The 21,372-nt window shown below is 50.6% G+C and overlaps 1 protein-coding gene and 1 long non-coding RNA gene across 3 annotated transcripts; one reads left to right on the forward strand and one right to left on the reverse strand.

The window, feature by feature from the left end:
* Positions 1-226: 226 nt before the first annotated feature.
* POU3F3 (POU class 3 homeobox 3) lies at positions 227-3,193 on the forward strand. The gene has a single exon (XM_066545254.1). It carries the CDS (start codon positions 227-229, stop codon positions 1,538-1,540), a length of 1,314 nt encoding a protein of 437 aa, XP_066401351.1. The 3' UTR covers positions 1,541-3,193.
* Positions 3,194-8,897: 5,704 nt separating this feature from the next.
* LOC136553607 (uncharacterized) lies at positions 8,898-16,082 on the reverse strand. 2 transcript variants are annotated; one of them, XR_010783190.1, is made up of 4 exons: positions 15,948-16,082; positions 12,067-12,211; positions 11,004-11,117; positions 8,898-9,211 (listed from the first exon to the last, which is right to left on the reverse strand). It is a non-coding gene; the product is annotated as an uncharacterized lncRNA (long non-coding RNA). The 2 variants fall into 2 exon arrangements; XR_010783191.1 differs by having other exon boundaries at positions 12,067-12,214; positions 15,948-16,080.
* Positions 16,083-21,372: the final 5,290 nt, after the last annotated feature.

A 21,372-nucleotide genomic window follows, 5' to 3' on the forward strand; every position in this document is an offset into this window, starting at 1 on the left:
GGGCGGAGGAGAGCGCGCAGCGGAGCGCTAGCAGGTGAACCCCGCGCCCCGGCGCCCCGGCGAGGCTGGGAAGGCGGCGGCGGCGGCGGCGGCGCGGGCGGCGGCCCCGGCAGCGGCCCCGGCAGCGCCGGGCAAGGGCGCTCGCGGCGGGCGCCCGGCAGCCGGCGGCGGCGGCGCAGCGGCGTCTGCGGCGCGGCGGGGGCGAGCGGCGGGCGGCGGGCGCGGGATGGCCGCGGCCACCTCTAACCCCTACCTCCCCGGCAACGGCATCCTGGCGGCCGGCTCCATCGTCCACGCGGACTCGGGCGGCGGCGGCGGCGGCGGCGGCATGCAGCCGGGGAGCGTGGCCGTCACCTCGGTGGCGGGCGGCTACCGCGGCGACCCGGCGGCCAAGATGGTCCAGAGCGACTTCATGCCGGGCGCCATGGCCGCCAGCAACGGCGGCCATATGCTGAGCCATGCCCACCAGTGGGTGACAGCCCTGCCCCACGCCGCCGCCGCCGCCGCCGCCGCCGCCGCCGCTGCCGCCGAAGCGGGCTCGCCCTGGTCCGGCAGCCCCGTGGGCATGACGGGCAGCCCCCAGCAGCCGCCGCCGCCGCCCGACGTCAAGGGCAGCGGCGGACGCGACGACCTGCACTCGGGCGCGGCGCTGCACCACCGGCCGCCCCACCTGGGCCCCCCGCACCAGGGGCACCCGGCGGCCTGGGGGGCGGCGGCGGCCGCCCACCTACCCTCCATGGCCGGCGGGCAGCAGCAGCAGCAGTCGCTCCTCTACTCGCAGCCCGGGGGTTTCACGGTGAACGGCATGTTGAGCCCCCCCCCCGGCGGTCAGAGCCTGGTGCACCCGGGGCTCGTGCGCGGCGAGACGCCGGAGCTGGGCGAGCACCCCGGGCATCACCACCACCACCACCACCAGCACCCCGGGCACCACCCGCCGCACCACGGCGGCGTCAACAGCCACGACCCGCACTCGGACGAGGACACGCCGACCTCCGACGACCTGGAGCAGTTCGCCAAGCAGTTCAAGCAGCGGCGGATTAAGCTGGGCTTCACCCAGGCCGACGTGGGGCTGGCGCTGGGCACCCTGTACGGCAACGTCTTCTCGCAGACCACCATATGCCGCTTCGAGGCCCTGCAGCTCAGCTTCAAGAACATGTGCAAGCTGAAGCCTTTGTTGAACAAGTGGCTGGAGGAAGCCGACTCTTCCACGGGCAGTCCCACCAGCATCGACAAGATCGCCGCCCAGGGCAGGAAGAGGAAGAAGCGGACCTCCATCGAGGTGAGTGTCAAGGGGGCCTTGGAGAGCCACTTTCTGAAATGCCCCAAGCCCTCCGCCCAGGAGATTACGAACCTAGCGGACAGCCTGCAGCTGGAGAAGGAGGTGGTCAGGGTTTGGTTTTGCAATCGGAGGCAGAAAGAGAAACGGATGACCCCCCCGGGGATCCAGCAGCAGACCCCCGACGATGTCTACTCCCAGGTCGGCACCGTCAACTCCGACACGCCGCCCCCTCACCACGGACTGCAGACCAGCGTGCAGTGAGGGGCACCGCGGGCGGGCCGGGCAGCGCGGGGGCAGCGCGGGCCAGGCCGGGCCGGGCACCGCCGCCGGCACCGCCGCCGGCCCCGGCACCGCCGCGCACAGCCGCACGCTCACACAGACACACACGCGCGCACACACACACACACACACGATCCAGGCTCGTTCAGACTGCTTGTGTTTATATATATATGGATATATGCGTGCATCTATATATATATAAGATCGATACCAATAGGGAGCGGTGGAGAAGGTCGATCCGAGCGAGAGCGTTTAGACCGTGTTGGGAAAACGGGGTGGAGATGCATAATGCACCAAAACTGCAGATGTGCCGGGGGGTTGGTTGGTTGGTTGTGGGGAAAGGGCTTGGGGGGTGGGCTTGGGCTTTTTAAATTTTATTTTTATTTTTATTTTTCTCCAAATTATCCCCTTCTCGCAGTAAGGAACACCACTGTCTGCGCTTCTTCTCTCCCCTCCTCCTCCCCCCCACCCCCCGCACTCTTCCCCCCATCCCCAAAAGGGCTCTCTTCTATGAATCACAGAAACTTTTTTTCTCCTTTCTCTCTCCCTCTTTTTAATTTTTTTTTTCCAATGGGTGCAGTCAAAAAAAGGGAAACAGAAGAAAAATAATCTGGTTAATCAGAGGGTGCCTGCTGCATTCCGGCACCCTGTTTTTCTTGGCCAAACCATAGAATTTTGGTGCAAGGCAGATATCCACTCTGAAAACATATATATCTATAAATCTATATATTCTGCAAAATGAAAGGGTCCACTTTTTCCAGGAAAAAAAAATATGCACACAGCACTAAAAACAAGCAGGCTGAATAGGGAAGCAAATACATATATATATATTTATCTATATATATAGGTATAGCTATAGAACAAAAATATGGAAATAAATGCCCGCACGCGGAGAAAACTGACCCTGAGGATAAAGGGGGGAGGGACAGACGCCAGGGGGAGGGTGAGAGAAGGAGATGTTGTTGGTCCCTAAAGTTCGAGCTCTGTAGAAGGACTTTGCATGAATTAAAGGAACCAGGGAAAGAAAGGGAAATAATTTAGGGCTGTCAAAGTCCTGCTCCTGACGGCTGCCAATCATCATGGAAGAGTCATAAAAAAAATCCACTGCTAATATTTTTTTTATTAATATTTTTATTTTTTATTTCTGGACTGATTCAGATAAAGGGATTTAGAAGGACTGAGCATCTGCAGCTGCACTTATCTGAACTTCTCCTCTCCTAAATCCGTTGCCAACTTTGATTGAATGGGTGCTGTGGATGTGATTATATAATACTGCCATTTCCAAGCAGTGTTTTTGGTAGGTTTTAATAAACAGACTTTTCAAAAAGACGGCAATATAGAATTGTTAGATCCGTTGTTGATCTAAAAAAAAAAATTTGCTTTATATTTTCATTAAATGACTTCTTTTAATATTTTATTCAGAATACCTATGAACTGCTGCAAAACGGTAATTTATTTTTTCCCCAGATCTTGTATTACGTGTTTTTTTCAGACGAGCACAAATCAAAATGAAATGAAAATATGGACAGTTGTTAGGTAATAAGGGTATCTTTTGATGTGATAATTTGATTGTAATTTAATTTGAGTAGTGATTCCGTAAGAGCTGATTGAGAAAATAAATTTGTTAGAATGAAATAGTCTGTGTCTGATGCATAAACACTGTGTCGAAAAACAAACAAACAAAAAAGTTCTCTGAAGGGACATACTGCTAAAGTGAGAGGAATACGGAGGGTCCGACCTGCCGGCTGCACGGCCCGTGCTCCCCGGCAGTGCCCCCGCCTCACCCTTGCTGCTGCTTGCCCGGCGCGGGGCTCTCCCCTGCCCGCCTCTCCGCCGGGCCCGTCCGCGCTCCCTTCCATCAGCCCCGGGGACCCTGTGTCGCCGGGAAGGACGGCGACATTAGAGCTCACCACATGCCACCTTCCACCCGAAAGGGCAGTGGCGCCTCGGTTTGGGCTGGCACTCGGGCGCGGGCGGTACCTGAGCGCGTCCTCAGGTCCCGCGTGGCCGGTGCTAAGAGGGATGTTTCCAAAAGTTCAGTCTTGTTTCTTCTCTTTCCAAACTGAGGCTAGACGGGGGGGAGGTGCGGGGGGGGCGGGGGGGGGTGCAAAGAGGGAGAAAGGGGGCTGACCTATAATTTATTTTTGGCTCATTTTATGTATGTATTAATATTTGTATTTAATTTATCTTTATAATTTAAAGGAAATTATATTTTATAATTTTTTTCCTGATCGAATATATAGAATAATACTTTTAGCATCCCACGTGCGGTCTGCCTAGTTCACCGTTTCTGTTGTTGCTGTTGCTGTGGCTGTTGTTGTTGTTTTAAGGTTTTTCTATGGGGTGTGAAGTGGTGTAGTCTAGTTTTCTCCTCCACTTTGCCATAGCGCTGCCATGCCTTCTTTGCAAACACACGCGCGTCAGTAACGTTGGAGATGCCAATAGATGCACTAGCTGACCTGTCATATTTATCCACTAGAATTTATTGCAATGTAGGGACAAGTGAACGACCGCCTCAACTCTCTTCATTTTGCAGCGGGGAGGTTGTGGGAAGTAGAGAGCTGCATCTAATGCATCCACCCGCCTCCATTGATAGTCTGCTGGAGAATAAGGTTTTCTTTTATGATCCAGTTCGTCTGTGGCTCCTTTCTCACCTTCCTCTTCCTCCCCTCCTCCGCGCCCCCTCCCTCCTGCCTTGCTTCTCTGCTATTGAGGCAGGGGTTAAACCCCCAGAAAACTGCTGTAGGAACAACAAGCATTTCTTCCTTTCAGATAGGCCTTGTGTAAGTCCATAAATCAAAGCCAACCTGGGAGCCGCGCACCGGGATGCATTATTTTAACACCAGCTCGTAGTAAATATCACCGTCGGTTTGATTTGTGAAATCCGAAAGGCCCTACTGACACGGAGGAAATAAGAGGGGGGGTGGGGGAAGAAGCCAACCCAACAAAGGGAAGGAGAACCCGAAAGGGTAAAGGACGCTATTTCTTTTGTTCGTTGTAGCAGAAGCTGCTGGCTGATTTTGCAGCTGGGGAGGGAAGAAGGGCCGGGCGGGGGCCGGCGTGCAGGCGGCCCGGCCGGGCTCCCCTCCGGGGGCCGGGTACCACTGACACGTGAGGTGGGATCCTGTTTTCACACACGAAGGGGAGCAGTTGTATTAGCCGCGAAGAAAGTCTATTTAAATTTCGGAGCGGTATTTGGTTACTCGATTTGGATGGCAACAAAGAGCTAACGTTAGGCTTCACGCTGGTTTCTATTAAAAGGCAACCTTTGCGGGTTGCTGCCTCCGAAAAGCTGGGGGTTAGGCTGGAGGAGTAACGTGTGGTCGGAGGGACCGGCAAAATGTGCCCGTTCCGTGGACTTGTTATGCACAAAAAGTGAGGCCATGGGCGCTCCCCCCTCCGCCCCTCCGCCCCCTCCCCCGCCCCCGAGAAACTGAATCCTTTGAATGTATTTAGGAATTTCAGGGTTGTGAGTCTCTGAGATAGCAAGAGGTAGATAATAAGTGAGAGGGTTTGCGCTAAGGGTTATATTGTTACACGTGTAAATAATGAAAATATTGTTATATATCGCCAGATCTCTTAATGAATTTAGTAATTGTATTCATTTATAATATCAGTGTTCTGTGCTTGGTAATAGAGTCGGCATCGTTTTCCTTACTCTTTTTTTTTTTTTAATCTTCTTTTTTTTTTTTTCCCCTGCCTAAAGGAAAGCCAAATGTTTTACAAAGTTATGTTTGATCAGACTGGGTAATCCCGAGATGTGATTATTTATAGTTTACATTTTCATATCCTGCGGTCCTCTATTACGCCCCAGTCTTCTCACTCAAATCCCATCTTTCCCCCGTCGAGTCTGTACACAATAAATCATTTTCAGGTGTATTTAAAATAGTCATGTCACTGCTGTTGGTCTGCGTATATTCCGAAATTTAGCAGAGAGCTCTACTTTGGCTTAAAAACGCAGCAGTTCCTATCGGAAAGTGATCTTTACAGAATCCTTATGCTATAATGTAGTGACTCGTGTTTGCACATTACAATGCTCATAACTTGTTTTGTATGAATGGTTTTAAATGGAACGTTTAGAGAATAATTGGTTCTAATATGAAATGCAGTATATACTATTGATAATTTTATCAATAAGTGTACTATTTTAAATAACTTTAACAATTAAATTTGGGTTTTTTTAAATTATATATTTGTAAAATATTTATCCTGTTGAAAGCAACAATACATTGTTGTATTTATTCGTTTATTTTTGTAATAAATGATCAACATCTTCAAGCTACAGCAAAATCGATACTTCTATATATTTATACAGGGATACGTTTCTGAAGCGCAGAGATGCACATTTCGATTTGGAAGCGAGTGTAAAGATTACCTCTGTAACTGGCAAGCTGCAGGACAAACTGTAGGCGTGAGCTTTTTCGCCACATGTACTTTAGTTTGCCTAAGTTCCAGGGTAATTAATCAAACTCTAAAAGGGACGCAACAAGTCCCGACCTCGGAGGCAGGCGTGGGGCGAGCGCTTGAGGACAGGGATTCATTTTGCTAATGCCAGGGTTGACGAGGAGCTTGGTCGCCTCTGGCGAGAGGAATGGGTGGCTGGATGGAGCGATCGGAGGAGATGCAGGGAGGTGGTTATTGCCCCATCGGTGTTTTCAGTTGCAGTTTGGCACAATGGAGCGGGCGCAGCCTTCAATAGGCGGCGGAGCGAGGGGAGAAGAGGGCGGCGAGCGGCCCCGCAGTGTCAATGACACAGCAGTAGGGAGTTCTTTGCTTGAGAGGCTTTGGCGACACAAAAAGCTGAGGGGTGAAGGCCGAGCGGGGGAAGGCTCGCCGCCCATCCCGTCCTGCCCGACACCAAAGGAGCAGCGGGGTCCGCGGTGGTGCCCGCGGGGCCTCGCCCTCGGGGCTGCGGCGGGACCCGCGTCCCGCTCGCCCCACAGCCGGGCTGGCTGCGGCGGGCCCGGGCCGCGCCGGGCGCGGGCAAACGGCGCTGCCGCGCTCCTCCGCTCGCGGAAAGCCGGGCCGGGGCAGCGCCGACGGGGCGGCCGCCGCTGCCCGCCTGCCCTGGGTCCCCGGCGGGCCGTCCCGGGGCGGCGGGCGGCCCGGGGGAGCCGGCGGGCGGGCGGCGCGGTGCCGCTGCGGCAGCTGCCGCGGGTCCCACAAGTTGTTTTCCTCGTGGCGACCATTCAGCAAAACGCAGGATCCTTTCTCCAAGATTTAAATTTCGCGGATGAATTACCATACAGCGGTTGCTTAGCAACTAAATTCAAGCCGGGCTAAGAATATGCAAGCTTTTTGTATTCTCATTAATAAAAATGCCACTCTGACACAGCAACCTGACTTTGGATCACTGCAACTTCTGTAAAAGCCATAGGAGAATACAAACCGGCTCCTCCATTTAATTACAGATCAGAGTGGCTTGAAATGTGATGTTTTGTTAATCTATCTTCCTAAAAGCGATGTAAAAAATAACGGCTTTTCAAGAGCAGTGGAAAACTACTTTTTTAATGGAGCTGTCTCCTGGTGCTACTGATGGCTGCATAGCAAAACCTTTTTTTTGAGTCACACTTTCATGTAGCATCCCCTCTTCCGTTTTGAGTTTCCTGAAATTAAAAAAAAATTAAGATATTTGGAGCCACAAGGGAAAAAATAAAAATAAATAAGCTGCAGCCGATTAGCGCATTAGAGAGGAGAGCATTGCTCGGGAAAGGGAGGAGGGGATTAAAAATGTCAAGGTGCAGCCCTTGCCAGGCACAGACCCACGATGAGGGTGCAGTCTGTCCTTGCTCTGAAGCAGGAGTCTCTTGTGCAGAAGTGGCTCTCTTTGGCATAAAGTGCGTGGGCACATCGGCTGGGGAGGGCGGGGGAAAAGCCTTCAGGGACACCTTGTTGAATGTTTCTCTCCAAAATTTATTTCCCCTTCTGCTAACATTTACTTTATATTGCTTTTAGATCGGCAGTGATAAGATCTTGGCGTTAGAATCTGGCATCTTACACCCAATCTCATATATATGGGAGAATGACCTCATCAGAGGAGGACTGTGTGTATAGATAGAATAATTTAAACATAGACTAGACACCTACATAGAAATCTATATATAAAGACGTGTGTGTATTATATATATATCTATACATCTATATATATAGATATATATTTGTGTGTGTGTGTGTGTGTGTGTGCCTTTAGCAGTACCAAAAAACTTCCCTGCCAGCCCCGCAGACCCCAGGCAGGGCTGCTTTCCCCGCTCAGCGTTCGAAGGGGGTCGGCCCCCTCCCGGGGCAGCGAGGGGAGCCCCGGGGCACGGCTGCGCGCAGGGTGCCGGCAGCCAGCGCTGGGGCTGCCGCTCCCTGCCCGCCACCGCCGGTGTGTGGCGGGAGGGCACCGGCTGCCGGGGACGCTGGGCGCTTTTGCTGATGCCTGGGGGTTTGGGTTGTGGTGATGTTTTAGCGACGAAGAGTTAAATCCAAACTTTCTTCTCCCTTGTCGCCCCCCGCCCCCCCCCCCCCCCCTCCGGGCTTGTTAAAAATTGAGCCTGAATTGTATAAACGCCAAGGCACGTTAAAAGTTCAGACATGTGGGGTTTTTCTCTCCGTCGGGGCTTGTCTGCAGGAGGCGGAGGGGATCTTGGAGGTCTGTCCGAGCTGTGCAGATCACTGAGGAATCAGGGGGTTCTCCCCCTTCCCCCCACCCCCGCTTCTCTCTTTCTCTTTTAAGATTTTCTTTTCTCCCCTGAAAAGGGGACGATGACCTGAAGGGCGGCAGTCGAAGTGGGTAGGCATTTGCCAAACGTGAGCTTGTGATGTAGGGAGCTCTCTCTCTTAGCAGGATTGAGTCTGTACTCACTTTAAAATGTAGAACAGCAGAAAAAAAAATCCCGTATAACAAATACTAGGGAAAGAAAGGCAGTGAAGTGAGAACCTGTGAAGACTAGAGTCCCCCTGAAGCTCAGGCTCACCCAAAGCTTTAGCAGAGTGTTTTGCTTCTCTCCCCAACAGTTATAGGATGAGCATCACAAGGCTATAGCACAAATAATCAGGTTCCATTCCATTTTGCATCGCTCTCTAACAAAGTTGAGATTAAAAGCCAAAATTCAAGCACAGCCCTTACAGAGCTGTCGAATAGTGCCAGTACATATGTTTCCCACTCACATGTTGAAAACTGTACCTTCAAACATAGGCTTGTTTCTGATATCTTGCATTTTTTCAACTACAAGGGGGGAAAAGCTAAACAGAACTTTTCTGAATTGTTCCTATTGCGCCCATCCATGGGTGAAAAGACAGCATTACATCAGCTCTGTGCCTCCAACATAAACAGGAAAAGTTTAGCAAGACAAGCTCACTGTCATACCACAATGGAGATCTTTATTTTAGACCTGGGACAGTTCAAACCAGTTTGACACTAGTATTGAGCACCACAAAGTATGTGGTTTGGAACAAACTTTCCTTCACATAGTGTGAAGTGGATTGTCAGGCTTGATGCCAGATGCTTGGTTACTTCAAGTGTCCCTTCGCTGCTTCTCTTGCAAGGCGCAGGATACAGAGGAGAGTTTTCATCTGCAGGGACAGTGCTTTCATATCAGACCACTGCGCCATGCCCTCCAAAGTCCAAGCATGGGGTCCTAGCAGAACTATTTCTTCCTCAAAAGGATCCTAAGATGAGAAGGGGGAAAATGGATTAGAAAGGGGGAACCAGCTGGGGACTGTTCCTTTCCCTGGTAGTAGCCCTGCTCTTAAAACACAATGTCAAGGCACTGCGGTACGCATGTGAAATGACAAAGACAGATGCTGTTTCTTCCTGAGGTCCACACTGAGTGGAGAAAGTCAAAGGGTTGTTGACCGTCTTGAGTATGGGGCCATTCTTTCAAACTGAAATGAATTGATTTTTAAAAGCAGGGACAGGCTAATGGGAAACTGGGTATGTCTGCTATATTTATATGCATCAAACCAAAATTTAAACAACTTGAGGGAATGTGGGCTGTATAAACATTTTATATATAGTAACCTTTTTGTTATTAGTTTTGGAAATACTTGGAGCTACTTCCCTGCCACTGCTCCGTACAGCTGACTAGACAGCATTCAGTCCCTACAGTCAAATAGGAGTTGTTTGCTCAACAACTCCAGGTTCCCTTTTCAACTGGAGTACTAGTGTACACCTGGAGCTGGTGGCATAAACCCAGATAGCCTGATGTATGCAGACCCTTTCACCAAGCAGGCAGATAAAATACAAAAACTAACTGCATGACTGTAGAGTTTTGGGCTGGAGGGTCTTCTGAACAGGTTGGCTTGGTTGTTTGGATTTTTCCTCTCTCTGTGTGAGTACTCATGAGGATCCTCTGAAGCTGAGATTGGGCTCATCTCTTCACCTCCCTTCTACATTCAAAACATTACAAATATTTACCAAGTACAAAAGATATGAGAAGTGCTGGGCATTGATCATTATTATACCTCTACACTGACTGAAAATGGGCCCAGGATAGGGGAGATGAAATTAATCTTTCTAGAAAAAAATAAAAAAATTAAAAAAAGACTTGATAAGCAGTTGTTCTGGAATAACATGAATTTCTTTCATCACCTGGAGCTCTCATTCAAAACAGGGGTCTGTCTGCCTGAGTGGGATATTTTTCAGAGAAATCTAATAGATATTTGTTTCAGAGTCCACACTAAAGCTACAGATCCAATGCAAGGTGCAAATCTCTCCATTTGTTTCTCACTCTCTCTCACACATATGCATCCACACACACATGCATCCACACACACATGCAAACATGCACTCCCTTCTCTTCTTAAAATAATAAAACATCCTCTCCCCAGTTCTCTTGCTTTCTCTATTTTATGCAGATCCACACTCAGATGTGTACCAAAATTTTTAACCCCCTTTGCTGAAATTGCCTAGATTGTCAAGAAAATTAAACTAAACAAGGAGCTGTGTGAAATGTTGAACTTTAAATACCATCCACTACCTTGAGAAGAAGAAAATTAGTCAATAAATGCTCGGGTTTCTACTAGTTTTAGATTATCATAATTAAAATAGTATTTTTATTAGTTTCTTTGATTTTTTTATCCTGATGAGAATTCCCTCATGCTAATAAGTGGGTATTTGAAAATAGTGCCCTTTCCCTTTTGATTTGATACTGAAGGACAGGGTTATGGAGTCTCCCCTATGTGTTAATGCTGTATAGGGATGTGTTTAATTTTATGAATGGTGTGTGTGTTTCTGTGAATACCAGGCAAGACTTCTATATCATTCTCAGTAGCCCAGAAGAAGCATGTTTTACCTGAAGAACTGGGCTTGGGCTGGATGCTGCTGTTGTTCTGGGTTTGGGTTTTAATTGCCCTGCCTATTCTCTCAAGTCAATATTAATGCCATACAGCACGGCTGAGGCCAGGGCTGAGTGAGCCCCGTCATTAACAATAGCATAAACAAAGGAAGGGGACCAGTTACCTTGACATTCGATGCCCGCTTTGTTCCCAAGCTTCCAACTGCATCCTGAAGCCCATACAGGGAAGTATTGCCCTATGGGAATGAATAATCCACTCCAGCTATTGTCCCAATCTCCTGCAAAACAAAACAACACAACCAAAACAAAGATGACAACACACCCTCGCTCCGCAAGGAGTCAGAGAATGGTTTCATCCCTTCCTGCCTTTCCTTGCGCTTTCCCTGGCCACTCGTGTTACTGACCTGCTCCCCACAAACGCTGCCCACTGCAGCCCACAGGTGCATCCTAATTTGCGCATGCGCTCCAGCCTCCTATTCCCCAGTTTTTTGGGGGAATGAGGTTGGAGGCACCCCCTCCTGTGCCAGCGCAGCCCGGCCGGGTCCCTACCGCGACCGGGCCGCGCTGGGGGAGCTCGGTGTCAGACGGGGCGGCTCGGGGGGTGGGCTGCCCTCCGGCCGTGCCCGCCCCCGGCCCCTCAGCTCATCTCCGTGCACCACTGTGGGGCTGTGAGGGGCGAACGTGACTCTCTGTGTGTCTGCGTGCACCCATTGCCCTTCCAGCCTCCCCCTCCGGGGCAGGTTTCCCGACCTTGCCCTCCCTGCCTGGCAGCTCCCGCTCCGTAGCCCCCTGTCTTTGGCAGAAAAGCCCGGAGGGGCCTCCCCTGCTCACGCCCAGTCGAGGGAGCTGCATGGAGTGGGAACAGCTTTTTCCTCTGACAAATAATTAAGTTCCCTGAACTCAGTTTTTCTTGCCCTTCTCCTACAGTCCCATGCTGGCCGTCGGAGCAGAGGGACGGGCAGAAGTTCCCCTAAGTTTGTGGATGGCTGGTTTGACCCCCTCCTTCCCCTCACGGAGAGAGAGACACGGGCCAGACCACGGCAGCGCTGCCGTGGGACTCGTCCCCGAGCCGGCCCCGCTTCGGAGGCAGGTTTTGCTCCCGCTGTGCTCGGAGGGGAGTCAGTTCAAGCTCCAGGAACCCTGTGCCTTCACCGGGTTCTCCGGGAGAAGATGAAGGAGACTTGGTAGCACAGCCTGAGGTAGATGGAGGCCTGAGGAGACACTTACATCGATCCCATGCAGCCAAATCCATCCTTGCATCGTGCCTCTATGTGGGGAGAGAGAGGCATACAGCGGGTTGCGAAGGAGGTAGTTTGAACCTAGAGCCCTTGCTTCAAAGGTTAATAGCTCCCTCGTCAAATGCTGCCAAACGCTACTGGGCCGAAGAAAGGGGAGAAGAGGGAAAAAAAAAAGAACGTCAACATTACTACAAATTTCAAAGCACTGAAAATAGCTCTGAGAAATCCCGAGGATCCGCCACCGGTCCTTTTTTGTCCCCGGGACATAGGCATTAGGAAAAGCTTTTCTCGGATGTGCTTGTGAGCAAGGCCAGTGGGAGCTGCGGCTGCCTTTGGGGGCGAGCCGGGTGGCGGGGAGGGGGCTGCGGGCCGGCGCCGCCCCCGCCTCCCCCCATCCCCCGCACCTGCAGCCTCTGGCTGCGCCGGGGACCCTGCTGCTGTCGGCTCTGTGACCATCCCCCCGGGCCGTGTCGGGAGCAATCCCAGTCCCAAATCCTCCCCCCAGCCCCGGCCCCCGGGCCGTGTTCCCACCGGGAGCCGCGGCGGCCGGGCAGGGGCCGGCCCCGGCAGCCCTTTATGCGCAGCGGTCAGCAGCCGGGTTGTGGGTTTGCAGCTGCATGCAAATAAATCCCCGGCAATAATCTAATGCGGGTGCTGCCCCGACGACAAAGTGCCGACACAAACGCAAGTGCTTTTGTTTAGTTTTTACCATCTCGGTCCCGCATCCAAGGAAAATAAATAAAACTAGGGAGGGAGAGGGAGAAAGTTGGTTAATATGGGTGTTTCATCCAACGAAGCCTGCTTTTGTGATGTACGAAACCCGAAGATTTGCATCCTGCACCTCTGCAAGACCTGCAACACTACCTATCCCAGCTGGAAAGAACGATTCCACCCGTGATGAGCAGGAACGAGGTGTCCTGTCCACCCGACCGACCTTAGCTGTTACGTTCACACGTGGAAAACGCATCTCTTCCCACAATTTTCAATTAATTTCAGCTGCATTCGATATAGGATGGGGCGGGGGGCGGGGGGTTTGCATAATTTTGTACGCTATCTTCTATTGCAGGTAAAAGGGGTTTTGTTTGTTTTACTCTTCTCCAAGAAAGGTCCGTTTGCACATACAGGGTGGAGTGGTTTGTTTTTTCCCTTGCTCATCTTAAGCAAAAGCTGAGTAGAGTCAATGGGATGATGAAGGGAAATAATAATAATAAAAAAAAAAAAAAAAGAGAGGGAGGGAGGAAAGGGGGAGTCTTTGAGAAAGAGTTGGAGTGAGAGAAGGAAAAAAAATCAGACCGCAAAAAAATCCCAGCAACACAATTCCAGAGAGGATGGGAGGGAATAGAGTTTCCCAATTGCCTTTCTGTGGACTGACATAAAAAAAAAAAAAAAAAAAAAAAAAAAAAAAAAAAAAAAGTCACATTGAAGCTGAGGCGGGGGAGAGCTTTACTTTTGCGAAGTGTAAATCTCTCAGGACAAGCAGTATTTGATGATGCCTGGTGCCGCCCGGGACGGACTCATCCCCCGCCGCGAAGGCCAAGGGGCAGGCAGGACAAGGGTGAGGCGCACAGCCCGGGGAGAACCTCCAGTTCTCCCTCTCTCCCGCCCCTAACTTTTGTGAAAAGGGGTCGTTATCATTGTGGAAAATCCCGTCTCCTTGGCAAAAGACGCCAAGTTTGTCTCCCGCCCTTCCCCGCCACCAGCTCCCGCTGGGGGTGCGGGCAGCCGGTGCGCGGCCCCCGGCCCAGCCGGGTCGACCCCAACCATCGCCCGGTCCAGCTGAGGCAGTGCCCGCTCCGCTTTCGCGTTCCACGCCCCGTGGAGGCGACGCTGCCCCGCAGCCGCCGTGCTGGGCACGCAGGGGCCGGGCCGCTCCTATGCCCCACTGCCCAAACGGCGGCCCCGGGGCCTCCCCTCGGCACATCGGCCCCGGGAGCACCACCAGGCTTTGCCCGGCTGTCTCAGCGCCTCTCCCTGGCCTTGCTCGTCCCCAGCTTTCCCCGCTGAGCCCGCCCGGCATCCCCAGCACCCAGGTCCCGCCGGCGGCGGAGGGGCCGGGGAGCGGCACGGCAGGGAATAGCCCTCCCCTCGGCGTCTCGTCTGTCCGTGTGCGCGACCCAGCTTTTCCTGCCCGCGGCCCTGCGGCCGTCCCTCTGGCCTCCCTGGCATTCACAGAGCCCGGCCCAGCTGTCGCTTGTCCCCTCGGGGAGCTATTTTCTCCTCTTCCCCCGCTCCCCTCTCCCCAGATGCTCCTGGCCGCGGGATGCAGTCGCCCCCCCCGCGAGAGGACTCTGTGGATCCCTCGCTGCCCACCGCTGCCTCCTTGTCTCCGCCGCCGACACAAAAGCCCTGACCAAAGCGGCCAAGCAGGGACGGCACAGCAAAGCCCACGCCCGCTGCCCTCCCCGTAATGCGAACTCCTGAGGGAAATCTCCCTGCGGGGCTGCGCTCCTAAATCCTAGACCCTCTTAATCTTTGCAGCTTTTGGTAGGAGAAAGAGGAGTTTGTCACCTAAGTTGCCCTTCGCACCTCTGTGTGACCTGACGGGGGCACCGGGACAACATTGCGCCGGTTTCTGCAATCCAAGAGGGCATCTCTGAGCAAGGGGCCGGGAAGAGTCTCCGAATCACCCCCTTCCCTACACCCCATGCACAGCCTTCTCGCCTTCGTCTTTGAAACTGTGTTTGACACAGCAGCTGAAACACAATTAATTGTAACTGATTAACATGGATCAGTTTCGCCTCCAAAGCACTTTAAGTCAATTCAGCAGCCATAATAATAATTAATTCATTAATAAGTACTATTGGTGCTTCGTCACTAACGCCAAGAAAAGTTTCCCTGAGAAGTACAGGTGGCAGGGAGTGTTAAAATGAAAACATTTGCATGCAACTTTTTAACCAGAAGGGAAAGCACTTTGGTTATATTTGGAGACATGTGTCTCACACATTTCCCCCTTTTTTTGTAAACTATGTAAGAATAAGCATTACAGCTCTGGGCTTTTAATTTCTCCAGATGGAATCATAAAGTACCTAGTAGATTTTTATATATATATATACTATACAATTGAGGACACATGTCTGCTTTTCCCGATGAGGACCGAGAAGCAACTTAATTTGAAGGCATAACTACTGAACCACATTTTGAATAACACACTCGAACAAGTTCACTTTAAAAGGCAGGAAACCACTAAGAGCAGAGCACTGAAAGTTGCTCCTTCCCATTTGAGCTGCAGTGGAAGCTCACAAGCCTGACCTTCACATACGCTGTGGCGTTTCGCACACACGTACAGAAGTACACCCCCGCGGAGGTGGCAGGGTGCCTGCCTGGGGAGGGGGCTTTTCCGAGGCACTCGCGTCCCCGGAAGGCTCCCCCCGCTCTCTGTGGGCTGAAGAGGCTGCCAGGGATCCCACCCCCGGCGCGACGGAGGAGTCCTCTGATCCGCGGGTGACGTGAGAGGTCTCCACCTGCCCCCCGGCTGAAGCGAGGGCTCCGCTCACCCTCCCGGCGCTGCTCTCCGCTCCTCACACGCACACTTGCGCGCCCAGCAAAGCGCTCTCGTGCAGGACAAAAAGAGGGAGGAAGTCAGGAAACCTCACCGATCTTAGGGATCCAGGCATTCCAGGCATGCTGAGGGGGGCAGGAGCCCCTAGGCTGGGCGAATAATAATAATAATAATAAATTGTTTTGAATTGTTTTTTAAAATCCAAGGACAAGGGTTTTTTTCTTTTTTTTTGGGGGGGGGTGGGCTCGAGGTGGGGGGGGGATGCTGGTGATGGAAATTACCAAAATATCCTACTCATCTCCCTAAATAGGCTCAGTCTCCCCCTTCCGTCTCCCCAGCACCCCCCCATTCCCCCGCCCCCCATGACTTACATGTGTTCAGAGCAATGCAAGGAGTTCCCAACTGGAGCCCTGGCAGAGGGTGGTTTTAAAGTGGGGATGATTTACTCCTCCAGAGCTCGGGTCCCGCGTGTGAGCCTCCAGACCCGTGTCAGCTGGGCACCGGTGACAAACAGCCTTAAATATGCATAAGGAACAGTTCGCTTTCTTAAAGGAGCACTTACCCCACCGGAAAGTTCGCAGGCCGATGGCAGGCACGGGAGGAGGGCGCGACGGTGGCCTAAGCGCCGGGACAGCCCTAACCCCTTCTCAAGGTGATCGCCTGCACGCTCAGCGGCAGGGCTGGGGACAACCAGCCGCCTTTCGGCTGGGCACCGGGCGGAGAAGCGTTGACTAGTCGATCATGGACTTAGTGAGTTGAGGACAAGCAGTTTCATACACGGTCCTATCCCTCCTGTGCTCGGCCGGAATGGGCGAGGGACAGAGCCACCACCTAGGGCAGCCTCGCTCCAGCGGACCCCCGTGGCAGCCACTGACAGGCTGCCCGAAAACTCGCGGGGTTCTACACCGAGGGGAAACGCGGGACTCCAGACAAGGAAAAAAAAGTGTTAGGAGGGAAGAGTGGGACTGATCAAACACCCAGCCATCAGAACCCAAGCAGGCTGTGGACATTGCAGGAGCAGCTTTCTGGAAAGGAGAAGTAATACAGGGGAGGGATGAGAGGCTACCCGTGGGTTTCACTCAGCTCCCCGGCTGGGAGCCGTCCGGCGCTCCCTGCCCGTTCCTGATAGCATATTCTCCCGGTAGGAAGGACGGCTCCGCCACGAGCCCCCAGCTTTGCCCTGCTGGTTCCCGAGCCCCCTACTTTGCCCTGGTGGCTCCCGAGAGCCAAGCCCCGGCAGCCGCCGCGGGGCTGCCGGCAACCCCGGGCGTTTCCCGCGGGAAAGGAGCATCCCGACGCTGGGCGCCGCTTCCCCCAGGCCGGCTCCCCGCGTTTCGGACAGAACGAGGGTTATTTCTTTTATTAGTGTTGCGATTCTTCCCCCCTCGCCTCTGCGCACGTGGTTGCAAAGTCTGTAGCGCCATCTAACGGGAGGAGGGGGCCGGGCCGCTCCGCGCCGCCCGGCGCAGGGCAGCGGGGCTGGGCTGGGCAGCGCTCCTGGCAGCGAGGAGGTGCCCCCGCATGGGGAAGGGCGCACACCCTCACCCTGTGCATGAAACCGGCCCGAAAGGTGCTCTGAAACCCGGCTGGGGGTTATCCTCCAGGAGCTTCCCCCAGCTTTGCGGCTTCATGATGTCGTTGTAGCTGTGAAGAGCTGGAAGAGCTACCGCTATTTTTTTAGGGAGGGGGAATGAATAAATTCCAGCAGAGTCTGACAGAGTTGAGAGTGGAAGGAGAGGACCTCTTAGCCCAGCATGTTTAACTTCTTTCCCTTTGCAGGGGGGTCAGGGAGGGCCCCAGCCAGCTGCTATGTCTTATAAGTGAACAGGGCCCCCATTCTGCTGCTTTAGAACCTTTAGTATCCCAGAAAGCTTTTTGTTTCCAAAATTTTTGAGCATATGCTAATTTTTAACATTAAATTATGATGCTGCCCTTTTGACAGGGCTCTTCAGCCATGCCTCTGTCCAGATGGGAGGCATCTGACTTGGTCACCCCGGTTCTGTTAAGTCACTGCATTAGTCGCCCAGATTAGGAGATTGTGCACCCCAGGCCTGTGGCACGAGCAGCAAAAAGAAAAAAGAGACTCTCCACAATGTTTGAGCTCATTGAAGGTCACATCCAGTCTCTACAGGTGCCTGCCTCACTTCAGGTCTTGCTACCTCTAGGGCTTCAAGTCAGAATTAGACAATGCAGGCATTTCTGCTGAACAGGATGTAAGTTTTTCTTTAGGTTTGAAGTTTTCCTTATTTCTGCTTCTGCATTTCTTTTACAGGTACAGAATGTGAGCTAAGTTTTCAAGTGCTCGTACCAATTTTATTGTGTTTACTTAGGTCTTCTGTACATGCATGTTGGCAAGGAGTACCAAAGAAGCACAGAAATCTTTCTGTCCATACTTCAAGTCATGGAATGGTACTGTAACCTTTGGCTAGCAACAACTGTATTTGCATGAGCCATTCAAACTGTATTTATTTTTTCAGTGCAGATTGTCCAATGCCTTTGGATGCCATTTCAGTGTGTGGCAAATCCTATGTGACTTAAATGGCCAGGCTAATTTTGCCCAAGTGATTTTGGCAGATTAGGTACCCGATCATTGCTGACATTAGTTGAGTCTGAATTGCCACTACTAAGGCTCATCCCAAAAAGAGAGGGTTTAGGCCACCAAGTCCTGCAGGGGATTTTGACTTCTTTCAGACACCAGTGGGGAAATAAAGGCTTAAACTAGAGTTACCAGTCTAAATTTTTTGTTGTATATTCAAGACCTCAGTCTTAAAGCCCATACTGAAATATTCAGATTCTAACTCCCTCTTTATTTTGGTGTAACATCTGAAATGCCTTTGATGTCACCTGCATAGTTTGGAAATGGGATTCATCCACCTGCATTGCCTATGCCTTCTTAACAGAGGAACAACTAATTGTTTTGAAAAACCTAGACTTAAAATTCAACTCTGAAGTCTCCAGATAGCCAGAAAACAACATTTTAGGTGTTCTTTCCTGGTTTATTGTATGGAGCAAAAACTTCCACAGCAGAAGGAATTTTAAGTGAAAAGTGACCAGGACTTTATCCTTTCTAATTATGCTGTGCTACAGGCCACTATATATACCAGACAATCAAGCAATAGTAACAAGTGCTTGATCAATATTCTGCTGCTTGGTCAAATTTTATCAGGGTTTGCATTTTCAGAGGTGAAAGTGTGATTCGTAACTCCTGTCCCATGTCATTTCCTGACACTCTATGAGCACCAGCAATTAAAAATTGCACAAGTTTATTCCAATATCAAAATAAGGCTTGTAAATAAAAAAAAACTTCACATGAAAAAAATGAAATAGCATACCATCATTGAACTGGTTTTATCGACAAGAAAAGATAACATGTATAGCAACAGACAGGAATAGATTTTCATTTCTGACTCTGGGAATGCTCCTCTTCTTCAATGGTTGTAAAGAAAGGCAATTTCTATCTGTGTTGAAAGGAAAATGCATTTTTGGCTTTATGGGCAATACACAGCCTCTAATAGTCAGGCTAGGATGTCTAAGAGTAGGCATGAAAAATGAGACACACTCCAGTTTGTTAGCCACCTAGGAAGAGTTAGGCTAGCAAGGTTTATGGCTAGTTCCACTGAAGGGTTTACATGTCTTAAAAGTTAGTTGTCTCAGTATTTGAATTTCAAGTGCCTTTTGCTAAGACTGGCATCCTTGATGTTGTGTTTGGCATCACAGGCTCACTATACTGTGAATTGAGCAGGTGTGTACAGACAAGTCTTTTGTGCCTTATCCAAAGCCATGCTGTCCAGCAAATGACAGGAACAGCAGAGAAGCCCAGGATTGTGGTTATATTGAGAAATAACAATTACTGGTTTCAGCTGAGAAAGTTTTTTAAACTAAAAGTTTTTCCTCCACTCCTACATGAACAGTAATGGAAGAACAGCTGCCCAATGCCCTTCAGATGGAGGATTCCTCATGCTTTACCTCACAAGGACTGCAAATCTAGAAGAATGGCATGTGACACATTTTGCTGTCACAGCTTCTAGCTTAGGAAAGGTCCTCCTGGTATTGGTGGTGGAGACCTGCTTTGAGCTCTACAGTAGCAGATATTAATTTGTGTCTGTTGGGAAGGGATATAAAGATTGTAATTCAACCTAAAATATGACATCTATTTTCTCTTACTGTATAATCTTTGGGGCTTCCCTATCACTCAAAGGAGTCAAGCTTTGGTTTCTAAATTACTTCAGTGTTGAGAATTTTCTCATACTTCGAAAATGAGAACCTTGAAAAATGAGTTCCTTGAGATAATTTAACACAATGCATTTCCCAGGTCAGCCCCTGGGGGGGCAGGCAACTGATGGGGCTGAGCGCATCATAAGCTTTTGAGTTCAAATTTTCTGAAGATATGGTCATAGGTTTCTGTTTCTCCAAAGTCCTTTTGATCAGTCACTGGTGGCTTATGTGATGGGCCTCTGTTTTTTGGTGGTTTCATTTGTTTGGTTGGTTGGTTTTGTTTTGTTTTTTGAGGGGTTAGTTCTGATTCAACTGAAAAAAACCCACTCTGTCTGAACCAAAGGCTTCTCTCATTGTTCTTCCCATTCTGGTGCAGAAAGACAAGGGGCCAAACCCTTTTGGGATTCTTCTAGTAAAGCAAGGAGCATAAATATTCCTTTGTACAAAATTGAAGCAACTTCATCCACATGAAGTTATTTAATTAAAATTGGAGTAGTTTTCAGAAGTGCTAGGGAATAAGTAGACTCAGCGGGTGCTCAGTCCCACTGTAATTCACAGTCCCTTCATGTAGATGCCAATGTTTTGACTTGGCTGACTATCTTTAATATTTGGGTTTAAAACTTTTGGCCCATGTGTTCTGTTTCCTCAGGGCCCTCTAATCTTTAACTTTTACCATAGAAAAATCTTAATGTTTTCAAGGTTCCACCTTGCTAGCAATATGGTTTGAATCAGATACACTGCACAGAGACTATTTTGATTTTTAAAAAGAACAACCTTATGGTTTTATTTCTGCAGGTATGAATAAAAATCTGATAGATCTTGAGTTTAGAGCTTGCTTTCTCTTGATAGCAGACAGCATGAGGACTGTGATATGGATCAGTGATACAACATGTTTTCCTTCATTAGAAACACAACCCCGACATTAAAAACAGCCTGCTGAAGAATCATATTCATTTAGTAATCATGTAATTTCACAATCAAGGGTTTACTATCCCTCCCCCCACCCCGGCCTCCCTTTAGAACTGCCCATTTATGGGCAACATCTGATACCAATAAGTTCATGATACCTATTTCTAAAAGCAATGCCTGCAGTTCAAATGGAGCTTTAGCAGTTGAGTTATCAGATCCAGCACTAACTGCAGATGGGATTTATCTTCATTAACTTTAGCCATGTACTAGTTAGTGTGTAGGCCAAGTCTCAACTCCCTCTGCATTCAATGGAGAAAGGCAGAGGGCAATCCGTGCCAGCTTGCTTAGGCACCTACTAAAGGGAGGGATGAGTCACCTTTTGAAGTTGTCTGCATGGCTCAGTCAATTACAGCAGGCAGACAGGCTTAGTTAGAGCATACCTGACCAGATGGCTGAAGTTAGGGTAGATGAGGCCTGTTCTACCTGTCTGTAGGCAGTGCCAATAAGGACGTACTGCATTCAGCACTGGCTCAGGGTTCAGGACTAGTCAAGATGTGCTGTTATTCCTGAGTGCCGATGTGTTTTGCCCATAACAAATAATATCTCTCAAACAGGTTCAGGAAAAATGACCCCAGCCTGCAGCACATTTGCTCAATTTACAGTGATGCCAAC

The sequence above is a fragment of the Molothrus aeneus genome, chromosome 2 (genome assembly GCF_037042795.1).
Source record: "Molothrus aeneus isolate 106 chromosome 2, BPBGC_Maene_1.0, whole genome shotgun sequence".
Classification (NCBI taxonomy): domain Eukaryota; kingdom Metazoa; phylum Chordata; class Aves; order Passeriformes; family Icteridae; genus Molothrus; species Molothrus aeneus.

Coding starts and splice junctions, on each gene's coding strand:
- POU3F3 (XM_066545254.1), top strand. CDS start 227: ATGGCCGCGGCCACCTCTAACCCCTACCTCCCCGGCAACGGCATCCTG.